Raw genomic sequence first — 20,091 nt, 5'->3', positions numbered from 1 at the left:
GGCAGCAACTACAAAGTTAAGGGCAACAAGGATACAGAATAAGAAACGGTTTGACAAAAGACATAGACTGAGACCAAGAACCATACAAGATGGGTATTGGGTATTGGTTTATGATAGCAGTTTAGATAACTAGCATAGTGCCATGCATAAAGTTTCCAAAAGATGGTTTGGACCCTATGTGGTAAGACAAGTGTTTGATAATGCTACTTATGCATTAAATGAACTGGATGGGACAGCCATAAAACTTCCGGTAGCAGGGAAAAAAATCAAATTATTCAAAAGGCGGGAATCTACTGCCTATGAGTTGCCAGAATTGGAAGAAAATAGTGGCCATGATACAGGGGCTAGCCAGGAAGATATGGAAGAAGAAGAAGTAAAGGATATGGTTACAGAGGATAAGGAGGACTCAAAATCCGGTGACTACTAGGATTTTGGCACATACCGGAGGATGTGCAGGTTCAGAGGGGGTGGATGTCCTGATGTTATGAGGACATAGTGTGAAAAAGTATGGAATGCGTCATCATCCGACTTCTCTATTGATCTAGAGAGTCAATGTGATCTGAGCCATTAGTACTAGTGTGAGTTGTATGGATTATCCAAAAATACTAGATATTTGGATAATTTTAGTCTATTTTTGATATTATTTATTGTAAAAATCCGAAAAAGTTAGAAAAAGCTCCTAGATTAGGATGGCATGCAAAAAGCTAGTTGCTTTTTCAGCCAATTAGGAGATTTTTCATAAAAAAGACAGATTGACGAAATCGCGCGTGTCGTGATCCCTGTAAACAGGCTAAAAACTGCAAATTGAACTGAAGGAAGAAGGAGTGATCTGGGAGATCCGTGACCAGGCGTCCTAGGGTTTTATCCCCCTTTCGGAGCCAAAGGAGCCATCAGATTTGGGTTCCAGACAGCAGAGAAAGAGCTGATTTTTCTGATCCACGTTTTTGGTCTACGAAGGAGCTTCAGGAGAACTAATGCTTGGAGATTGCTTCTGAGTAGTGCAAAGATTCCAGGTTCTTTCAATACATATTGATTCAATTCATTGTGATTTGTTTTTGTCGTGTTTACCACTTGGGTATTCTCTATTTCTCTTCCATTTCCTATCCCTACTTCCTTCTACTTCTGATCCTTGGTGGATTCGACCTTTTGACAAAAACCCCTCCGACAGCGTGCCTTGGTGATGTGGTACGACATTATCAATTGAAAATCAGATTTCTCTTATCTTGACTTTCTCTCACCTTGTCCAATCCATTCTCGAGATCTTAGCATTTCTCAACCATTTGGAGCCAATCTTAGCCAAATTTAGTGGATAATAGAGGGACCTTTGCTATAAACCCTCAATTTTTTGCAGAAATTAGGGTTTTGCAGCCACCTCCAGACCTGTGCCAACAAGAGAAGGCATCGTACACTGAATTCAACACTTGAGATTTGTGTAATTATTAGGGAACTTAGAGGCTAACCCATCCATTGTAAATTTGGGGTAGCATTTGGCTAGTTGGGATCCAATTAGAGCAAGTCCTAGGTGAAAATCAATGGGCAAATTGCCCAATTTGTTTGCTGATTATTGGATTAACAAGGTGCTTTTGGATTAACCAAGGAGATTGGAAAATCTCGGCTTGTAATCAATCCATTGGCAATTGAAGTTAAAGAAATACCAAAAGGGGCGCTAGTTTTGAGGCCAACAAGGTGTCCAATGTCCAATATTATCAAGGTAAATTATGCATTTTGATTTATGTTTATTTGCTATATGAAGTGCTTGATCAATGAATTACCACCCTCTCCAGGAAGGAAGATTGGTTTCAGATGGTTACTACCCTTTGCTTGGTACCTATAGGTTTTTTCATTGTCTTCGATATAAGTTTCCCTTCCCTATGTATCCACCCTTTGCATTACATGATCATTATTATCCTTGTAAAAGAACACTTAGGCAAGTAAACTATTTGTCCATGAGGAACTGTCCAAGTGGCACCTTGCTGCATGTGCTCATCATGTAGCATTCATCTATGCATCTCATTGTGAAAAGTATATTGCTCAAACCAGATCATGAGCTATCTCCATTGGTAGTGTATACCTCTCTGCCCCTTTACTTTGCCCTCAACATCCTTGTAGGTGGCTGAGTACATGTTGTTGATTTTGTGATTTGTGAACAATCCGTTAATTTCCCCCAAGGGCATAGTGACTCCAAGGGGAAAAAAAAAAGCAAAGAAAAGCTCAAAGTCTTGGTAGGCCATTGGGCAGTTGATGTGCACCCTTTGTTTGATACCTTGGCCCCTTTGGGGTGGCCCTTTGGACTCCCAACGTAAGATAACCATAACCTCTGTAGGCTCAGTAGGTTCTTGGGCAATTAACGTGCACCCATTGACCAATGGCTTGACTGCTTTGAGGTGGGACGTCTCAGGGTTTACATGGGGTGAGCTATGCTTAAGTCCCTTTCTAATTCTAGTTTAGGTTTGAGATAGGTGTTAAGCTAAAAAAGGAGCATTTCTCATTAAACCTTAATTAGCTCATTTAAATGGCCCCAAACTCCAATTAATTCTAAGATGAGTTTTTGTGTCCCATAAGAAAACTTCCACAATGTGGGTGGTTGCTGATGGTGTGCTCAATCACTTAGCATCCCAGTTCATTTGTTCCTAATTACTCCATCTAGTCTCCACCATCCATGTGGCTGTCTGGCCTCTCCATCGATTGCCACTTTCTCCATCTGCTGCCACACAGTCCAGCGACCTCTTCTTCTGCTGATGATCTGATTTGGAGTGCTGCAGACTGCCATTTTGCCATCTCAGCAGGTCACCTTGCTGTGCAGCTTACTTATGACCTGTGCAAGCTGCCCAGCATTACATCTCCTCCTAGCTGTCACCTAGCTCAAGCTGCTGTGTGTGACCAGCTGCACTCACTTTCAAGCATTACATTGCCATGTTGCCCTATCATTTTCAGCATCATCTTAGCTTTGACTAGTGGTTACAGCACTTGGGATTTATCTTTGGTGGATGTCACACTTTGACTACTCCCTGAGACTACTCCTTGAGACTACTCCCATGAGAGTCACGGGAACTTATACATTGGCTGTTGGACAGCTCTGTCTTTGAGCATCTTGTACACACATTCATTCATTTACTTCAGAGTTATCTTTCTTCTTTGTCGGTGTTTTTGCATTTTTGTTGAGTTATTGTGTTTTAGTCATATTCATTCATTGTGTGTTTTCTTGATGCAAAACCTAGCATATCTTCATAGAGTCCACCATAACCTATGACTACTCATCAATATCCAACTCATGCACTATGCTTTTGAGATGTACTTTACTTTGAAAGAAAAACAAACAACATAAACCAACACGTTTGCTGAATCATTGACCATAGTCCAATGCCTAATTGGTAGATGCTGGACTAGTTATTATTGGCCCAAGTCATGCGTGGTAACATTGGTTTTTTTGGTGGCTAATTGTACACTAGCAATATGTAGGCACCTTTCTTGTATTGTGTTGGGGCTGTAATTTTGACAGTTGTTTTGCTCTGATTCGTCATGAATTTGTACAGCTCGTTGGTTTTATGAACAGTGCATGCCTATGGGGTCTAAAATGTTACTTTTAATACCCAGTTCTCTTCAGGTTTATTTAGTTTGGACCTTGATACAGGTCAATGTTGTTTTCCATGTTAATGCGTTTAGTTTGATGTAATCAGAATGAGTATGCATGGTTAACTGACCGTCTCTTTCTTGCTTATGCAGTCAATGTCTTATGCAAGGCTGGCTGGTCTTGATCCTATTTATGGACTTTGTAAGTAGTTCTCTTAGTATCACAGTCAATTGGCTAGACAACTTTAGAATGCGCAATATAAACATTGTACAAATTAACCTTGTTATAATGCCCTAGTGCGCATGCTTGATTCTAGTTGTGCTATTTGTCCTCTATTCCTTCATTGACTAGGGCATCAACAGTTTATTACTGTCCTGCTACATGCACAATATCCAGATGGTTTGTGCACACTAGGTTTTGGGACCTCAACCAAGGACTCAGCATAAAGTGCCAAGGCTACAATGGAAGCTGAAACAGGTGTTAAACACAGTAGCATTAGTTCCTAGAGCAGTCATTCCCAAAGAGATCCATGAAAGGTGATGATCTGATGCAGTTGGCTGAACCACTAAAACCTATGGAAAATGAAAGTGCAACTTCACAAGAACTAACTGACAAGTCATTAAAAACATGTCCAACATTTAGAAGATTCAGGTACAACCCCTGTTGGAGAATGACTATGAACAAAGGAGCTCTGCAAGAACCCATTCACCTGGACTATGTTCCAGGCATGGAAGATGTGGTAGCACAAGTGTGACAATATTAGAACAACCTCACTCTACTGAAGCAAAGGCTTGGGACCATTAGAACCTTTCTAGTGCTTTGACGACTCACTAAAGGCTACAGTGGTAAAGAGCCTAACCTTAGATCAGATGCATAGACTATGCCAATCAAGCTAAAGTAACACATGGCTTTGAGAAGCTCAGCCATCAACCTGATGCTCTGAGTGCTACAAAGATTCAACTTACCACAAGCAAACTTTGGCTCAAAGTCAGTCATTACATATGAATGCCACCTATCAAGACAGTCATTAGGGGAAGTTTGGACTCAAAAGGGCCTCATTTTGCTTATCCTAGATTAGGTCAATGAGGGGTTTGATCCATTTTGTGCCGAAGTGGACCATTGGGAAGGGGGGAAGGGGGAAAGGGATGCACATTGTACTCCTAGAAAAGGGGTGAAAAGTAGGTAATAATGAGGCTGTCCCCTGGCTAATGGCTTGTGCGACCCCTACTCAGAATTTTGGGGAGTGGCAGCCACTCTTAATGCCTGCACCACAGGTAGACGTACAACAGCAAGCGTGGCATGCAGGCGATGAGGCAGTGGCAGGCTTTAGTACAACCAACAGTCGGACTTGTAGGGTACGCAGGCACTAGAGATGACGTGCTAGCTATCAGCACGGGAGCAGCGCGACCAGCATAGTCAGGCGTGACCTGCGTCCTGCGTCGGCAGGCGGTTGGCGATTGATGGTTGCAGGCGGTGGGAAGGATGGGCGATGTGACAGGTCAACGGATCCCTCCCTCCCACCATCATTTCGTAAACCATTTTTTTCTTAAAATCTTTTCTTGAATCCCTCCTCCTTGGCAGGAGTTCACATACCAGAGATACAATTTCAAAATCTGTGCAAATCTAGCCACAGAATTTGGGCCTTTTCTCAGATTTGGCATCATTCATGCCTGTCAGTGACTTTGGAGTCAGAAATTGCAGACATCGCGAGCGGTGACCTCAATTATATTGGGGATTTTACCAATTTTGTTGAAATTTTGCATTTTTGGGTGAAATTTCTTGACATTTGATCCCAGAAATTTGGGGCTTTTCATGTATTGGCAAAGCTTTACTCAGCTGGGTCAGATTGTCTAACATTCATACAATTTTGGACTTGAAATTTTGGGGATTTGCGCAGAATTTGGTAAATTTCTGCATCTTTTGCCCGTGCAGTGCCCGTTCACATAAAGTCCTGTTATATCTTTCAGCCGCCCCATTTGAAGAAGGGCTGTAAGCTCCCTCCTAATACCATGTAAGTCACAAAATGACTTGAATTCAGTCGATGCGAACTCACCCCCATTATTAGTTCTCAAGCATTTCAGCTTTCTACCTGTCTGAGTGGTCTAAAAACAGCAAACACTTCACTTTTCTTTTTCAGCAAGTACACCCAAATCTTCTTGGAACAATCATCAATAAAGGAGACAAAATATGCAGCATCACCCAATGATTTCACGGGCATACTACATACATCAGAATGCACTAAGTCCAAGGCATTGGACTTACGAGAGACACCAGAGCAAAAGGAAATTTTTATTTGCTTTCCAAACTGACACTCATTACAAAAATCAAGTTTAGAGCCTTTTTCATCAACCCTCTTCAAAGAGGTAAGGACATCAAGTCCTTTTTGGCTCATATGGCCTAATCTCTTATGCCATAACTTCAAGTGGCTGCAAATTTCAGCAACTGCAAGAAACTTGCCATTCAAGGCTTTACAGTGCAAACAATACAAAGTGCCCTTCTTGGTTCCTTTTGCAATCAGCATGGAACCCTTTTTTACTTTCCACAAACTACCACCAAACAATGTGGTGTAGCCATGCAAGTCAAGCTGACCAACAGATAGTAAATTCTTTTTAATGCCAGGCACATATCTGACATCTTTCAACACAAGCTCTGATACCAGTTGTTGAAAGCGATAGGGATGCAGCTCGAGCAAGAGTGAACGAGTGAGTGTGACGGCTTTAGAGAGTGTGAGCAGAGTGAAAGTACGAGATGATAAGAGTGTACCAACCATGTGTTGGTACACAAAGAATAAAATCTATTTATACTTGGGGCACGTAAAGGGTGTGTTCACATGTACAATGTGCGTGTACTATATACACGGAGGTTATCGGGCCTTTATATCCCAACAACCTACAGTAAAGAACAGCAGACAGAGTGAACTGGAGAACCTGAAACCCAACCTCTGGAGAGAAGCCACTAGCTCCATGCATCCATGCAAGAAGGAATCCGAAGGCCTCGTCACCAAGTCGCAGCTGAATCTCCAAGGATCTGATCTAGGTAGATCCTCGAGATCTTGGGTATCAATAGGTGAGATACAGTAAAGAATAGCAGACAGAGTGAATTGGAGAACCTGAAACCCAACCTCTGGAGAGAAGCCACTAGCTCCATGCATCCATGCAAGAAGGAATCCGAAGGCCTCGTCACCAAGTCGCAGCTGAATCTCCAAGGCTCTGATCTAGGTAGATCCTCGAGATCTTGGGTATCAATAGGTGAGATGACTGCTGGAAGGAAGCCACCCCATCCAAGGGTAGAAGAAGAAGGTAAAAGGCCTCTGCCAGGGTGTGCGAAGGATTAAGCGGGGGTGGGGACCCTCTCTGAAACTGGAGGAGCAGGAGCCCCCTTTGAAGTCACAGTAGATGTAGATGCCCCTTCGGAGAGTAGAGAAAGATCATTCCCCTCTGAATCCTCCTTTGAGGTAGATAGGGAATCCAAAAAACTCATGGATCACGGACTCTGAAATGTCTGAGGATGAAGAAAGTGCCACCGGTCGTTGCCGAAGGGTGGTGAAGAATTCCCAGAGGTGGCCTCTAGAACTTGAGTAGGCGACGGTGAAGGGTGGGGCTCAGACTGAGCAGTGAGTGGGTAACAGTCATTGCTTCTCAATGGAGTGGACCGGGAAGCTGAAGAAGAGGAAGGAGTCGAGCAGCCATTGTCTCTCAAAGGAGTGAACTGACGAGGAGATGGTATCAAACAATCACTATCTCTCGATGGAGCGGACTGTAGAACTGCGGGCCGTGGTAGCCACTATACCCAAAAATAGGTGGGAGAAGACTGCCACTTGCATTGCGGCGATCTCCAGGAGGTTGTAGCACCAATCAATCCTCCATGCGCTCGAAAGGACTTAGTGCGCATTGGATGCGTCTTATTGCTTTGAGCATAGTACTCTGATAGCCGATACAGAACGATCTCTATGGCCTAGAAAGGAGAGGTGGCACAAGGAGTACCTGGTGGAAGATGCATATACTCTAGGGGGGTGGGGAGCAAAGGTCGAAGTTGGCAATCATTGGTGGTGTGTCTGATGATGCCACAGTAGGAGCACCTAGTAGTCTAGTCATTTGTTGGTAAAGAAGCCATGGGTACCAGTGTGCCTTATTGAAGAAGGAAGAGATGGAAGAGGTCAACCACGAATCACGAACCGCAATGTCCGCCTCAAGGGTTATGAGGGCAATGTGAAGCACAAACCATAATGTTCACCGCAAGGGGTGGGAGGGCAATGGAAAGGGCTGGAAGTGAGCTGCCCGTGCGAGGAGGATGTTATCAATAGTAAGAGGTTGAAACTAGTAGAAAAACGCAAGCGAGGAGAGAGAAAGACTAAAAGCGGAGGTGAGGAGAGAGAAAGGCTTAAAACGCAGGAAAAACCAGCAGTCAATATGCTGAAATTAGCTCTAAACAATGTGTGGTAGGTTGGAAACAGGCACCAGACTGTTATAGACAGTAATGGCTAGCTTGGTCCGCGATGTCCTCCGCATCTAGGGTGTGGGTAGCAAGCTGAAATATTTGAAATATGCAAAAATGAGATTATTTTTTGAATGGAGAGTGATCAGCAACAGTCATTTTGCTGTAAACTACTGCAAACTGCGGGTGAAAGGCTGGAAATAGATGCCAGTCGTGTAGATGACAGCAAGGGACAGCTGAGACTACGATGTCCTCTGCGAAAGGGGTGTGGGTAGCAAGCTGAAAATACCTGAAACTTGCAAAAACGAGATTTTGATGCAGCAGCAGAAGAAGAGAAATGGATGCCAAACCCGCCACTGGTCTTTGCCGTCATAGTGGAGGATCTTTGCCCCTGTTTAATGAAGGAATCGGTAAGGCACGGAGATAGAGGTAGACAGACCTTACGCTCAGTGAGAGAGACAGAGAGAGTGCGAGTAAGCAGAGTAGAGAGTGAACACGTTTTTCGGTACAATGACGAGTGTACCACTTTAGGTTTTAGATAGATATATGTATGAAAGTACAATGTGCTAAGGGTGTATTCACACCCGTGCACATATAAAAGGCACAATGGCCCTTTATTTCCAACAACCTCCCACCTAAAGGCAATGTGCCTTAAGAGGAGAAAAGAATCAACTAAGTCTAAGTATGTACAAAGCTGAAATAAATATATCTATCCAACTCCCATCATCTGTCGGCAATGAGCAAACCGCTCTGCTGGAAGACCCTTTGTGAGAAGGTCTGCAGGGTTATCATCTGTATGCACTTTGACAAGCTCAATGCTCTTGCTGTCAAGTACATCTCTAATGAAGTGATACTTCACCTGTATGTGCTTTGTCTTTGCATGAAAGACAGGATTCCGTGCTAGCATGATAGCACTCTGACTATCACAATGGAGAACAGGTAACTCTGTGATGCCAAGCTCTCCCACTAGATGTGAAAGCCATAAAGCCTCCTTGCATGCCTTAGTGGCAGCTATATACTCTACCTCTGTAGTAGACAATGCAACACACTTTTGTAGCCTAGAGATCCAAGAGATTGCTCCTCCTGTGAAAGTAAACACATACCCAGAAGTGGACTTCCTGTAGTCCGCATGACCAGCATAGTTTGCATCCGTAAAGCCAACAACAGATGCCTTCTGCTTTCCAAAGCAGATGCACAACCCCTTTGTGCCCTTGAGGTATCTCATAATACCTTTCACTGCAACCCAATGCTTCTTTCTAGGGGTTGCCATGTATCTGCTAACCACTCCCATTGCAAAAGCAATGTCAGGACATGTAGCAACCATAGCATACATCAAACTGCCAACAGCTGAAGCATGTGGTATCTTGGCCATTTCAGCCTTCTCATCATCAGATGTAGGGCTGTCCTCTGCACTGAGTTTCACATATGGAGGCAATGGAACCCCAATTGTTTTCCCCCCCTCCATATTGAAACGCTATAAAACTTTGGAGATATACTCCTGCTAAGATAGATAGAGTAAACCTTTAGATCTATCTTTGAGTATTCGCATGCCAAGAATGTGATTTGCATCACCTAGATCTTTCATGTCAAAGCTGCCATGAAGACTTTGCTTCAATGAATCCAAGGCATGAGCATCCCTGCCAGCAATCAGCATGTCGTCAACATATAAAACCAAGATAATCAGGCTGCCATCTGTTGCCTTCTTGGTGTACAGGCAGTGATCCACTTGACTTCTATGAAAGCCTTGGGACTGCATGAATGTATCAAACTTATGATACCATTCTCTTGGTGCTTATTTCAGCCGATACAAACTCCTTTTGAGTTTACATACCATTTGTTTTTTCCCTTGTTCAACAAACCCTCAGGCTGTTGCATATTTATGTCTTCATGCAGATCACTATGTAAAGACACAGTCTTTACATCCATCTGTATGAGCTCCATATCCTCAACTGCAACCAAGCCCAAAGTGGTTCTCAATGTAGTCATCTTGACTATAGGAGAGAAAATCTCATCAAAATCAATTCCATGCTCCTGCTTGTACCCCTTTGCAACCAATCTTGCTTTGTACTTTGGTGAGGAACCAGAAGTGACCTTCATTTTGTAAACCCATTTGCATGGAAGGGTTTTCTGCCCTTTACGCAATTGCATCAAGTCCCAAGTGCCATTTTTGTCAAGAGATTCCATTTCTGATAGCATGGCTTTATAGCATTTTTTGCTGTCTTATCTGTCCATTGCTTCCTTGAAGCAAGACGGTTCACCACAGTTTGTGAACATGACATACTCAGCCACATTAATTGCACCAGGAACAAATCTGTCAGGTTGTCTAGTAGCCCTAGATGATCTCCTAACCCAATGGTCATTGTTTGCTGGCTGTTCCTGCAAATTTCCATTTTCAGCATGCTGTCCTGGTATTTCAGCCTGCAAATCAGCATTAACAGCTTGCTGTCCTGGCTGTTCCTGCACATGTAATGGCTCATTTTCATGGGCAATAGCTGGCTGATCATTTCCAGCATCATTTCCTGCATTTACAGGTTCATTTACAGCAGGTATTTGCTCCTGTACAACGGGCACATTTTGCTGTCCAAAAGGTATTTCTTCTCGGAATACAACCCTACGGATCTCCTTAGTCTTTTCGGGTTGTTTGTGCATGCGATCTTCCTGGAAGATAATGTCATTGCTGCGTACTATTTTCCTTTTCTCGAGATCCCACAATTTATACCCCATTTCACCCTCGCCACCATATCCTAGGAAAATGCATTTACATGACTTTGGCTCAAGTTCGCTGCGTTTTTCTTTACGAATGTGCACAAAAGCCTTGCAGCCAAATACTTTTAGATGAGCATATGAAGGTGTCTTGCCCGATCACGCTTCTTGGGGAACTTCCTCCCCCTCCCCCTCCCCCGTTTGGTGACAGATTAATCAAGTGAACGGCTGTCATAACAGCCTCTGCCCAAAAACCATGGGGTAATGCAGCATGAGACAGCATCGTACGGACCTTATCCTGTATGGTCCGATTCATACGCTTTGCAACTCCATTTTGGGGTGGATTACGAGGGGCAGTGAGCTCCCTCTTTATCCCTTTGCTGTCACAAAATGCCTGAAAGGCTTTGGACACATATTCCCTACCATTGTCAGAGCGAAGACACTTAACTGTCTCATTTGTCTGATTTTCAGCCAATGCCAAGAATTTTTTGAACTTGTCAAGCACTTCATCCTTGCTATGAATAGGGTAAACCCATACTTTCAGTGTAGCATCATCGACAAAGGTGACAAAATATTTCTTTCCCTCTAAAGATAATCATGGCATTTGACATACTTCGAATGTACTAACTCTAGAGGAGAAGATTTCAAAGAAAGTGACTTTTTGTGAGAAGTCTGTGCATGTTTGCCATAAATACAATGATCACAGTGCTCAAAATCAGCATAACGAAGACAAGGCAAGTAACCCAAACGAGAAATCACTTTCATTCTTGTTTGACTCATGTGTCCCAACCGGCCATGCCACAAAGAAACACTTGGCTGCTGGGTCACGGCAACAAAATGGTCACGCACACTAGATACATGAAGTGGATACAACGTATCACTCTTGCAACCTCTGGCAATAACCCTAGATCCCTTACAGATCTTCCATTTTCCATTACCAAAGGTGGTATGAAAACCATCATCATCTAGCTGCCCTGTGTTGATCAAGCTCTTCTTGAGATGAGGTACATGCCCTACATGCTGAAGTGTAAAGACAGAGCCATGCTGAAATTGTAACTGCACACTGCCAATACCTGCAATCTCACATGCATATTTGTCCCCAAGATGGACAACACCATGTCGATCCCCTGTATATGTGGAAAACCACTCATGATGAGGGGTGACATGAAAGGAAGCACCTGAATCAAGAATCCAGGTATGCATGTCATCATCTGTATTTGCAAGTAGAGCGTGTGCACCAAAATGTGAAGAGACAAAGAGTACATCACTCCCACTATCACTGTCATGAGTGACTACATTCACCTCTTCAATTTTTACATTGCTTTTCTTAGGCTGACTGTCCTTCTTCTCTTCCTTGCAATCATCTATCTTCTTGCCTTTTCCTTTCTCTTTCTTCCATTTGTAGTAGTCACGTTTAAAGTGACCCTTCTTGCCACAATGATGGCATTCAACATCTTTGCCACATGATTTACTGCGTCTCTTGCCATCATATTTGCCCTTTTGCTGTGATCTGCCCCTTGTATGCAAAGCATTGAAAGACTTGTTGGATGCATTGTTCTATTGATTCATCTCTTCCATAGGTAGAGCACTCTCTACATCAGCATACAAAAGGATCACATTAGAATTGCTCATAGCAGTCCTGAATGTATCCCAATTCTCTGGTAGAGTGCAAAGCAAGAAAGTAGCCTTAAATTCCTCATCAATCGTGAACTTCAAGGCAACCAGCTGGCTGAAAATGGAGTTAAACTCACTCAAGTGAATAGACATTGCTGTATCTTCTTTCATACGCAAATCCATAAGCTTTTTCAGCCAATACACTTTACTTGCAGCGCTCTTCTGTGCATACAGTTCTTCCAGTCTAGTCCATATAGCATATGCAGAATCCAAACCTTCAATGTTGAAGAGCAAGGCATTAGAAATTGATAGCTCTATGGTTAAGCATGCAAGCAAATTCAGCTCATCCCAATCGTCCTGATCCATGTCCGTAGGCTTTGCCCCTTTAGTTTTGATTGACTTTGCCAGCTTCTTTTGTAACAGGATATTGTAGCACTGTTTTTGCCACACTGCAAAATTATGTGCGCCTTCAAGCTTCTTTATATGCATCAAATTACTGCTGTCATTGCTGCCAGCCATGGTTTTCAGCTCAAAAGTGACCAAAAGACCAGTAAATGCAGGCCCAAATTGTTACCCAAGTGACCAAGGTACAAACAAGTATCAATCAGCAATAAATGACCACACAGAAGTACAGATTTCAGATCTGTAATTCAGTTTTCAGAAGTACCAAACCAAGTGCTACAGCATTATCCAACTGATTACAGCTGTTCCAAAGGGCATGTGCATCACATTACATGAGAAATCCCAAAATTTCAGCTGCAATTTCTGTTGTACGTGTACCCACGGGCATAAAATTTGACACGAACGGTCAAATGCCCCAAAATTTTGTGCTCAAAAGCGTCAAATGCACATCTGCATTTCCTCTATCATGCATAGGACTGCCCAATTTTGCCAAAATAAAGCAATTTCAGCAAAACCCCCAAATTTCACCAAGTGTTGATGTCCAAATTGTGCGGAATTCAACCTACATGTACATAAAATGACCAAATGCTGCACAAATTTTGCCCAAATTGCAAAAGCCCCAAATTGCACGGGGTCCAATGTGCCTCAATGTCGAGAAATTGGGTTAATTTCAGCCCAATTTGTGCATGTATATGAAAAGCCCCAAATGTCGGGACAAAATGTCACAAGTTCCTGCAATTTTTGAGACAAATTTGCTTGTTCTGCATGAAATTTCCCAAATCTGGGAAAAGCCCCAAATTTCTGGGCTAAATGTTGAGAAAATTCACTCAGATGAGTAAAATTTCAACAATTTTGGTGAAATCCCCAATTCAAATGCACACAATGTCTGCAAATCTGATGCAGATGCCTCAATTTTTCACGAATAGTGCTCAGTTTGTCAAAGTCCCAACTTTCTAGGCCAAAATTGCACAAATTTGATGTTTTGTGCTTGCACCCGCGAACCCCTGTTAGGGGAAGGAGTTTGAGAATTTTTTTTTTCAAAAAAAAGTTTCGAATGACGGGTCCGTTGACCCATCAAGCCTCCCCGTCGTGCTCTCGCCTGCTGGTCCCATCATCGTCGCGCGTCCCGTCAGGCCTGTCCTTGCCCGCTGCTGGTTTCGTCACGCGTTGACTGCTGCCCACTACCTGTCACGTCATGCTGCGATATTGCAGACCTACTCGACCGGTTGTCGCCCGTCACTCCACGCTGGGGCCACACGGCTATAGTTCCCCCCGTTCCATGCTGGGGGCCAAATGCACACTCTCCACGGCCTGTCCGCTTTTTGTAGCTCACGACTGCCTCAGCCTGATTGACGATCGTGCTCAGCACACTCAGCACCTTACGCTCTGGTACCATTTTGAAGGAATCGATTCGGCACAGAGATAGAGGTAGACAGACCTTACGCTCAACAAGAGAGACAGAGAGAGTACAAGTAAGCAGAGTAGAGAGTGAACACGTTTTTCGGTACAATGACGAGTGTACCACTTTAGGTTTTAGATAGATATATGTATAAAAGTATAATGTGCTAAGGGTGTGTTCACACCCGTGCACATATAAAAGGCATGATGGCCCTTTATTCCCAACATTTAAGCAAATCCAGCTTTGATACCATGTCAAAAGATGACATACCAGCAAGACAATAAGGTTTGCAGGGAGGAACACGGAGTGAGCTTGGCAAACATGGAGAAGAGAAGAGAAGAGAGAAGAAACTCTAATGAATGAAACGATGAAGTTCTGAATCATGAAGTGAATGTGATACAAGGGAACAAGGGTGCCATAGCACAAGGAAGATGATGAAGATAGACATGAACAACGAACCACAATGTCCTCCTAAAGGGGTGCGAGGGTAGTGGAGAGGGTGGAGAGAAGAGGTGACGGATTGAATGAATCAACTGTGAGAATGAGAGAGTGGTCTATAAATAGGCATAGTCAGTTTAGGATGGCGCCCCTTTTTGGGGCTGCAAACCCTAAATGCAGAATGCAGAAACGCAAAAACGCAAATTGCGGGTGAAGGGTTTCTCAACACACTTTAGTGGGGCTACGGTTCAGGATATATACTGTACATATAATAGCATCAAGCCAGAACTTTGGGGGCAGCTTATTGTGTGAAAGTATACAACATGCCATCTCCATCAGAGTCTGATTCTTTCTTTCAACCACACCATTTTGTTGAGGTGTGTAAGTTAGAGTACACTAATGTTTAATGCCACTTTCAACCAATAGATATTTCAACTCACGTGTCATCTATTCCCCCCCCTTGATTTGTATGGAGAGTAATCAGCTTACATCCACTGCTATTTTCAGCCAAGGCCAAGAAAGTTTCAAAGCATGCAAACACTTTTGATTTGTGCCTTGAAGCATATGCAATAGGCATTGGTCATGCTATCAATGAAGGTAACAAAATGTAAGTATCCTTCAATGGATTTGACATGCATGGGTCCATAAACATCACCATGCACAAGCTGTAATTTTTTATTAGCATTGCATAGATCCACTTTTCAAAAATTAAGCATGTGCATTTTGTCAAGAATGCAACTCTCACATATATTTTTAGTAGATGCTTTCAAAGAAGGAAGATTAAGTACTATATTTTTGATTCTTAAATGAAGCGAACTGCCATAATGAGATTATCGAATTGCCATAATGAGATTATCGAATCAAGCATGACAGAAGTCCAGGTCATCTATAATGGTGGCATTGACATGTAATACATCCTATGTTGCTTGTCTTATATGAAATAAGTTGATATATGCCATTCTACGATGTGCCGGTGACAACGAGGGTGTCCCCATGACTAAAATCATAGATATTGCATCAATCTATGTGGAATTTAACCACAAAACCAGCACATGCAATGGCTGATACTAAAAGCAAGTTTTTCTTTCCATGTACTATAACAATGGGAATCTTTTCAATGCCTTTGATTGCATACAAAGCATTATTAGCGCATACAATTGATCACCCTATTGTATATTTGCATATGGATAACATCCTCCAATGGAGTGGATGGTGCTGGATATGGCATGTGCACATTTGTGACTCCCTAGCAAGTCATAGGAACCCAATTTGAGATACTTTCCCAAGCTAGCATAAGGCATTGAGGTCATCCATCCAAATAATCGGTGGATTAGGAATCACTAGACATCGAATAAACTTGGAGGCACCCTAGAAGTGTCAAGGCCGGCCATGTGAGGGTGTGAAGATAGGTAGAGAAAAGATAGGTGGAGAAGGGGAGGAAAGATAAAAACATTTGTACTGGATTTTGTTTTAAACCTTTAGTGAGAAATAAAATAATAATCTTAATTGCAATGAAGCCTGTAATTAAGGTTTTAAAACCTTAGCTTTTAAACATCTAAATATGGAGAAACAAATGGGGAGAGAGAAGGATATAGATATCGAGGGGAGAGAAAAGGATGGTGAAAGATAAAGAAAGAGATGCCGAAGAGAGAGAAAGGACTTTACAGAGAAAAAGTGATAACCTAACATATCTGGGTGATAACGCAGCATTGTGGTGGAGGCCATTGGCAGCAGGCACCTTCAATGATATGGCAGTTAGTTTTGGATGATGGAACAGGTATTGAGAGAGAGAAGAGGATGATGAGAGTGAAAGGAGGAGACACCAAAGAGAGAGAAATGAATTTACCGGAACAGAGAAAAAGTGATGACCTGACATGGCTGGGTGGCATTATGGCAGAGACCCTTAGCAGCAGGGGCCTTTGATGATGTGGTGGCTAGTTTCCGAATGATGGTACAGTTTACTGAAGGTGACTTGGCTGTTGTGTGCTTCTATGTGCAGTCCTCATGGGCTTTTTGACTGATTCTAGAAGATGTGATGATGGGAATTGTTATTGCTGTAGTGGTGCATTGAGAGCATTGATGATGTCTGACCTAGAGTTTTGACTCTTGGCTGGTGTGGGAGATCTTGCATACTAAATCTTAGCAAACATTGATTGGCAGATCTGAAAATTTGTTGACAGCAGACAGGTGGCTTGAATGATGACACACAAAGCCAGTGTTGAGCAACCAAACTCATGGCATGCATGAATATCTAATTGTAGTGCATTGATGCCTACTTTTTCTCCTAAAAGGTTCCTGCCCCTATTGGAGTGCTGATGTCATCAGATTTTTAGCCACAGCTCCTGGACCTGCACATACAGGTGCCATCTTCATCAGCATTCTCGTGTTTTGATCCTCTACAGCAGGATTTATCATCACCAGCCATTGCTTGCTTACTGGAGGTCTTCACCATCTGCATTTCATCATCCTACTTTTTGGAATGTGCATCCTTTATTTGCAGCGGTTGCCATCATTAGATTATAGTTGCCTTCCTTTGGAGCACTCTCATCTTCATCATGAACACACCTTTGCCTGAAGGACTGCATTTCACACCCTTCACAATGCAGATTCCTTATAGATGCTGATGCCTGGTCAGTAAGGAAAGTGCAATTATCTCTGAGCTTTGATTGGTGTCATTGACTTGTCTCAGCTCACCTTAGGACCAGTCTATGAGACATGGAACCTTGAGACCCTTTGTATTCTTACATTCTTTATTTCATTCATTCTTTGAATTTTTTTGAGCCCATTCACTGTCTCTGTGTTTTGTTGTACACACATTGTGTTTTCTTTGCAAACCCTACCATTTCTTCATAGCCAGCATGTGAAAGAAAGGTTTGAAGGAAAGCAGCAGAGCTCCATGATTCATGTGAATCCGATGAAGGAAAGATGAAAGCGGAGAAAAAGATGGATGCAGGGCTGAGCTTGCTCTGATACCATTGTTGGAAATATCAGAAGAGAAGTGCGGGACTAAAAGAGGGAGAAACAGTCAGGAGAGTGTTTCTTGGTAAATGGGAAAATTAACACATATGATGTAAGGCACATGGCATTGTTCATGGCGGCCAAGAGCTACACCAACTAGCTTGACCTTCATTAAATGCACCTAAAGTGTGTTCGTATGGTGTGATACACTGTATAAAAGGGTGCGTTTACAGACATAAGTCTTCTCACATACAAGGGAAGAGATTCCTAACATGATTTTCCCCAATTGCATTTGTTTGGCAGCCTATAATGTTTGTCATACTTTCACACATGCACCCTGTCCACAAAGTATGCATGCTCTTTATGATGCAATTTATATAGATTGTTTTAATCTGCTTCCAGAGATTTTCCAATTTTCTTAGGAATTGCTTGGTGCAGTGGTGTAAATGTACTGGTTTATGAAAGTTTACTCTGGCTTTGTTGCAGACTCAGGTTTCGTGCCTGTATTTGCTTATGGCATTTTTGGATCTTCGAGACAGCTGGCTGTTGGTCCGGTTGCTTTAGTTTCACTTCTGGTTTCAAACATTCTTGGCCAGATTGTAGATTTAGAGGAGGATCAAAGTGATGAGGCAGCAGAATACTACTCAGAGTTGGCAGTTTTGCTGGCTTTGATGGTGGGGATTACCGAATGTTTGATGGGACTTTTAAGGTGGAGTAAAATTTTTGCCTCCTGGTTGATTATACAGTATAGCCTCATGTTAACATTCTTCATGAAATTTAATGTTTGAAGTTGACTGCTCCCATTTACAGGCTTGGGTGGTTGATTCGATTTATCAGTCATACTGTAATATCAGGTTTTACATCTGCTTCTGCAATTGTCATTGCTCTCTCACAGGCCAAATATTTCCTTGGTTATAGTGTGTCATCAAACAGCAAAATTATTCCACTTTTGAAGAGTATTATATCTGGATTTGCTGATGGGGTAAGATGAGTCATATCATGAAAACATCTTCTATATGTTGGCTTCTATGAGATTCTTAGTTTTGGTAATCATGAAATGTACTCTGTAAGGATGGAATCACGGACATTCTTACCAAACTTCTGTAGATCAAATCAGTGTCTTTCTGACATCCAGGTCAATATTATATGTTGGTTTCTTCCTAAAACTGCTGGAATATAGTTTGTTTGAAGAGAACCTGAATTGATCTGTAGCCCAAGATATAGTATTCAGCCTTTTAAATTTAGTTGTACAGTTCTTTTCACAACTCTTGATGAACTATCTTGCCTTGCACAGACTGTGCTTTGAGCTTGTTTAGGAGTGCTTAATTTGTGCAGCATAATTAGGGTGCTTCAGTTTAAATCAGTACAAACAGGGTTGGGCAGTTTCTATATCAATGCAGCAGGTTTGGCCCAACGTTTTAGATCAGCTTCTTTGGTGCTTGGAATGTTGAGTTGATACATGATCTTATGCTATTGATTTGGAAAAATGGACTTCAAAGTTGGAATCTTATTTTGACATTTTCCCTAGGTTAGATGACTAAAAGATTCACTTTGCTACACTTCACCTTGAGGGCTTTTCTCGTACATGGTACCCGGGGGGTGCACCTATAAAGACATCTATATAACGTGTGTTCAAAGGTACCCTTTTTCTACATGCTATAAGGCCATAAAATGACCCCTTTTACTTTACTAGACCTATGGGTTTTTTTCAAATTATAACTAAAAAACTCCTTTTATAAATATAATCTCATAAATTTTATTAGATAAAATACCCTTTCCTTTGAACTCACATGGTAGCTTACATATTCTATAAGATAGACTCCCCAAGACATTGTAGAGATACATAAAGAGGGAAAATTAGTAGCTTGATAGTCAAGAAGAATTAAAAGATAAGATTGTTGGAGTATTTGTTTCTCTCGTTGAGAAGGAAAGGTTAGCTAGAAGATGGTATCAATTGGACCAAAGAAGCCTATTAGTTAGAGAGTATACCAACTAGTTTTTGAATCTTACCATGTATGTAGAGTGTGAGCGATGATGTAAAGTTGCATAAATAAATTTATGGTCTAGAGTCTAATTTGTCAGTGAATTTTAATCCCAACTTCAACACTTCGACTTTACCTTTGAGCATTAGGCAAATCTCATTAACCGCTATGTAGTTGGTGATCGTACTCGTGTACCAACCTTGATTACGAGCTCTAAGAGTTCAAAATTGCTGATAGGTATGTTTTATTTGTTAAGTTGGCTGAGTATTGTTGAATTTTCCACAACTGGGTTACCCAAGTTACGAGATGATCAAGTTACTTTGTTCATGAATAAATTACCCAGAAAATACTTTCATTTTATCCAACAAATCATTGCCCAGCAGAGTATACCCACCTTCTATGAGTTTTTGTGTTAGCTATTGTGTTACGCTCAGCTATCTAATCAATTTCGTTAGATCTCCATATTTTCCTCTTTTTCAGAGGGGGCCTTGACTTTCCAAAAAGTGAAGCAAGGTGGTGGCAAGAGCAACGCCAAGACTGAGTCAGGTAATGAGGCACAAAGTAGCATCCCTCCAGGATTGAAACTGGGT

The 20,091-nt window shown here is 42.2% G+C and overlaps 1 protein-coding gene across 1 annotated transcript in view; it reads left to right on the top strand.

Moving 5' to 3' along the window:
- Positions 1-20,091, top strand: part of LOC148022730 (sulfate transporter 4.1, chloroplastic-like) — a 242,971-nt gene that overhangs the window by 45,415 nt on the left and 177,465 nt on the right. The window contains exons 2-4 of the mRNA XM_087695655.1: positions 3,724-3,772; positions 18,006-18,228; positions 18,330-18,501. Coding sequence (XP_087551781.1) covers positions 3,724-3,772; positions 18,006-18,228; positions 18,330-18,501 — 444 coding nt within the window. The remainder of the gene's footprint in view (positions 1-3,723; positions 3,773-18,005; positions 18,229-18,329; positions 18,502-20,091) is intronic.

Source organism: Lygodium microphyllum, chromosome 16, assembly GCF_053477565.2.
Source record: "Lygodium microphyllum isolate KBCC chromosome 16, Lygodium_microphyllum_v1.1.10, whole genome shotgun sequence".
Classification (NCBI taxonomy): Eukaryota; Viridiplantae; Streptophyta; class Polypodiopsida; order Schizaeales; family Lygodiaceae; genus Lygodium; species Lygodium microphyllum.
This window is presented reverse-complemented; position numbering and strand designations above follow the sequence as displayed.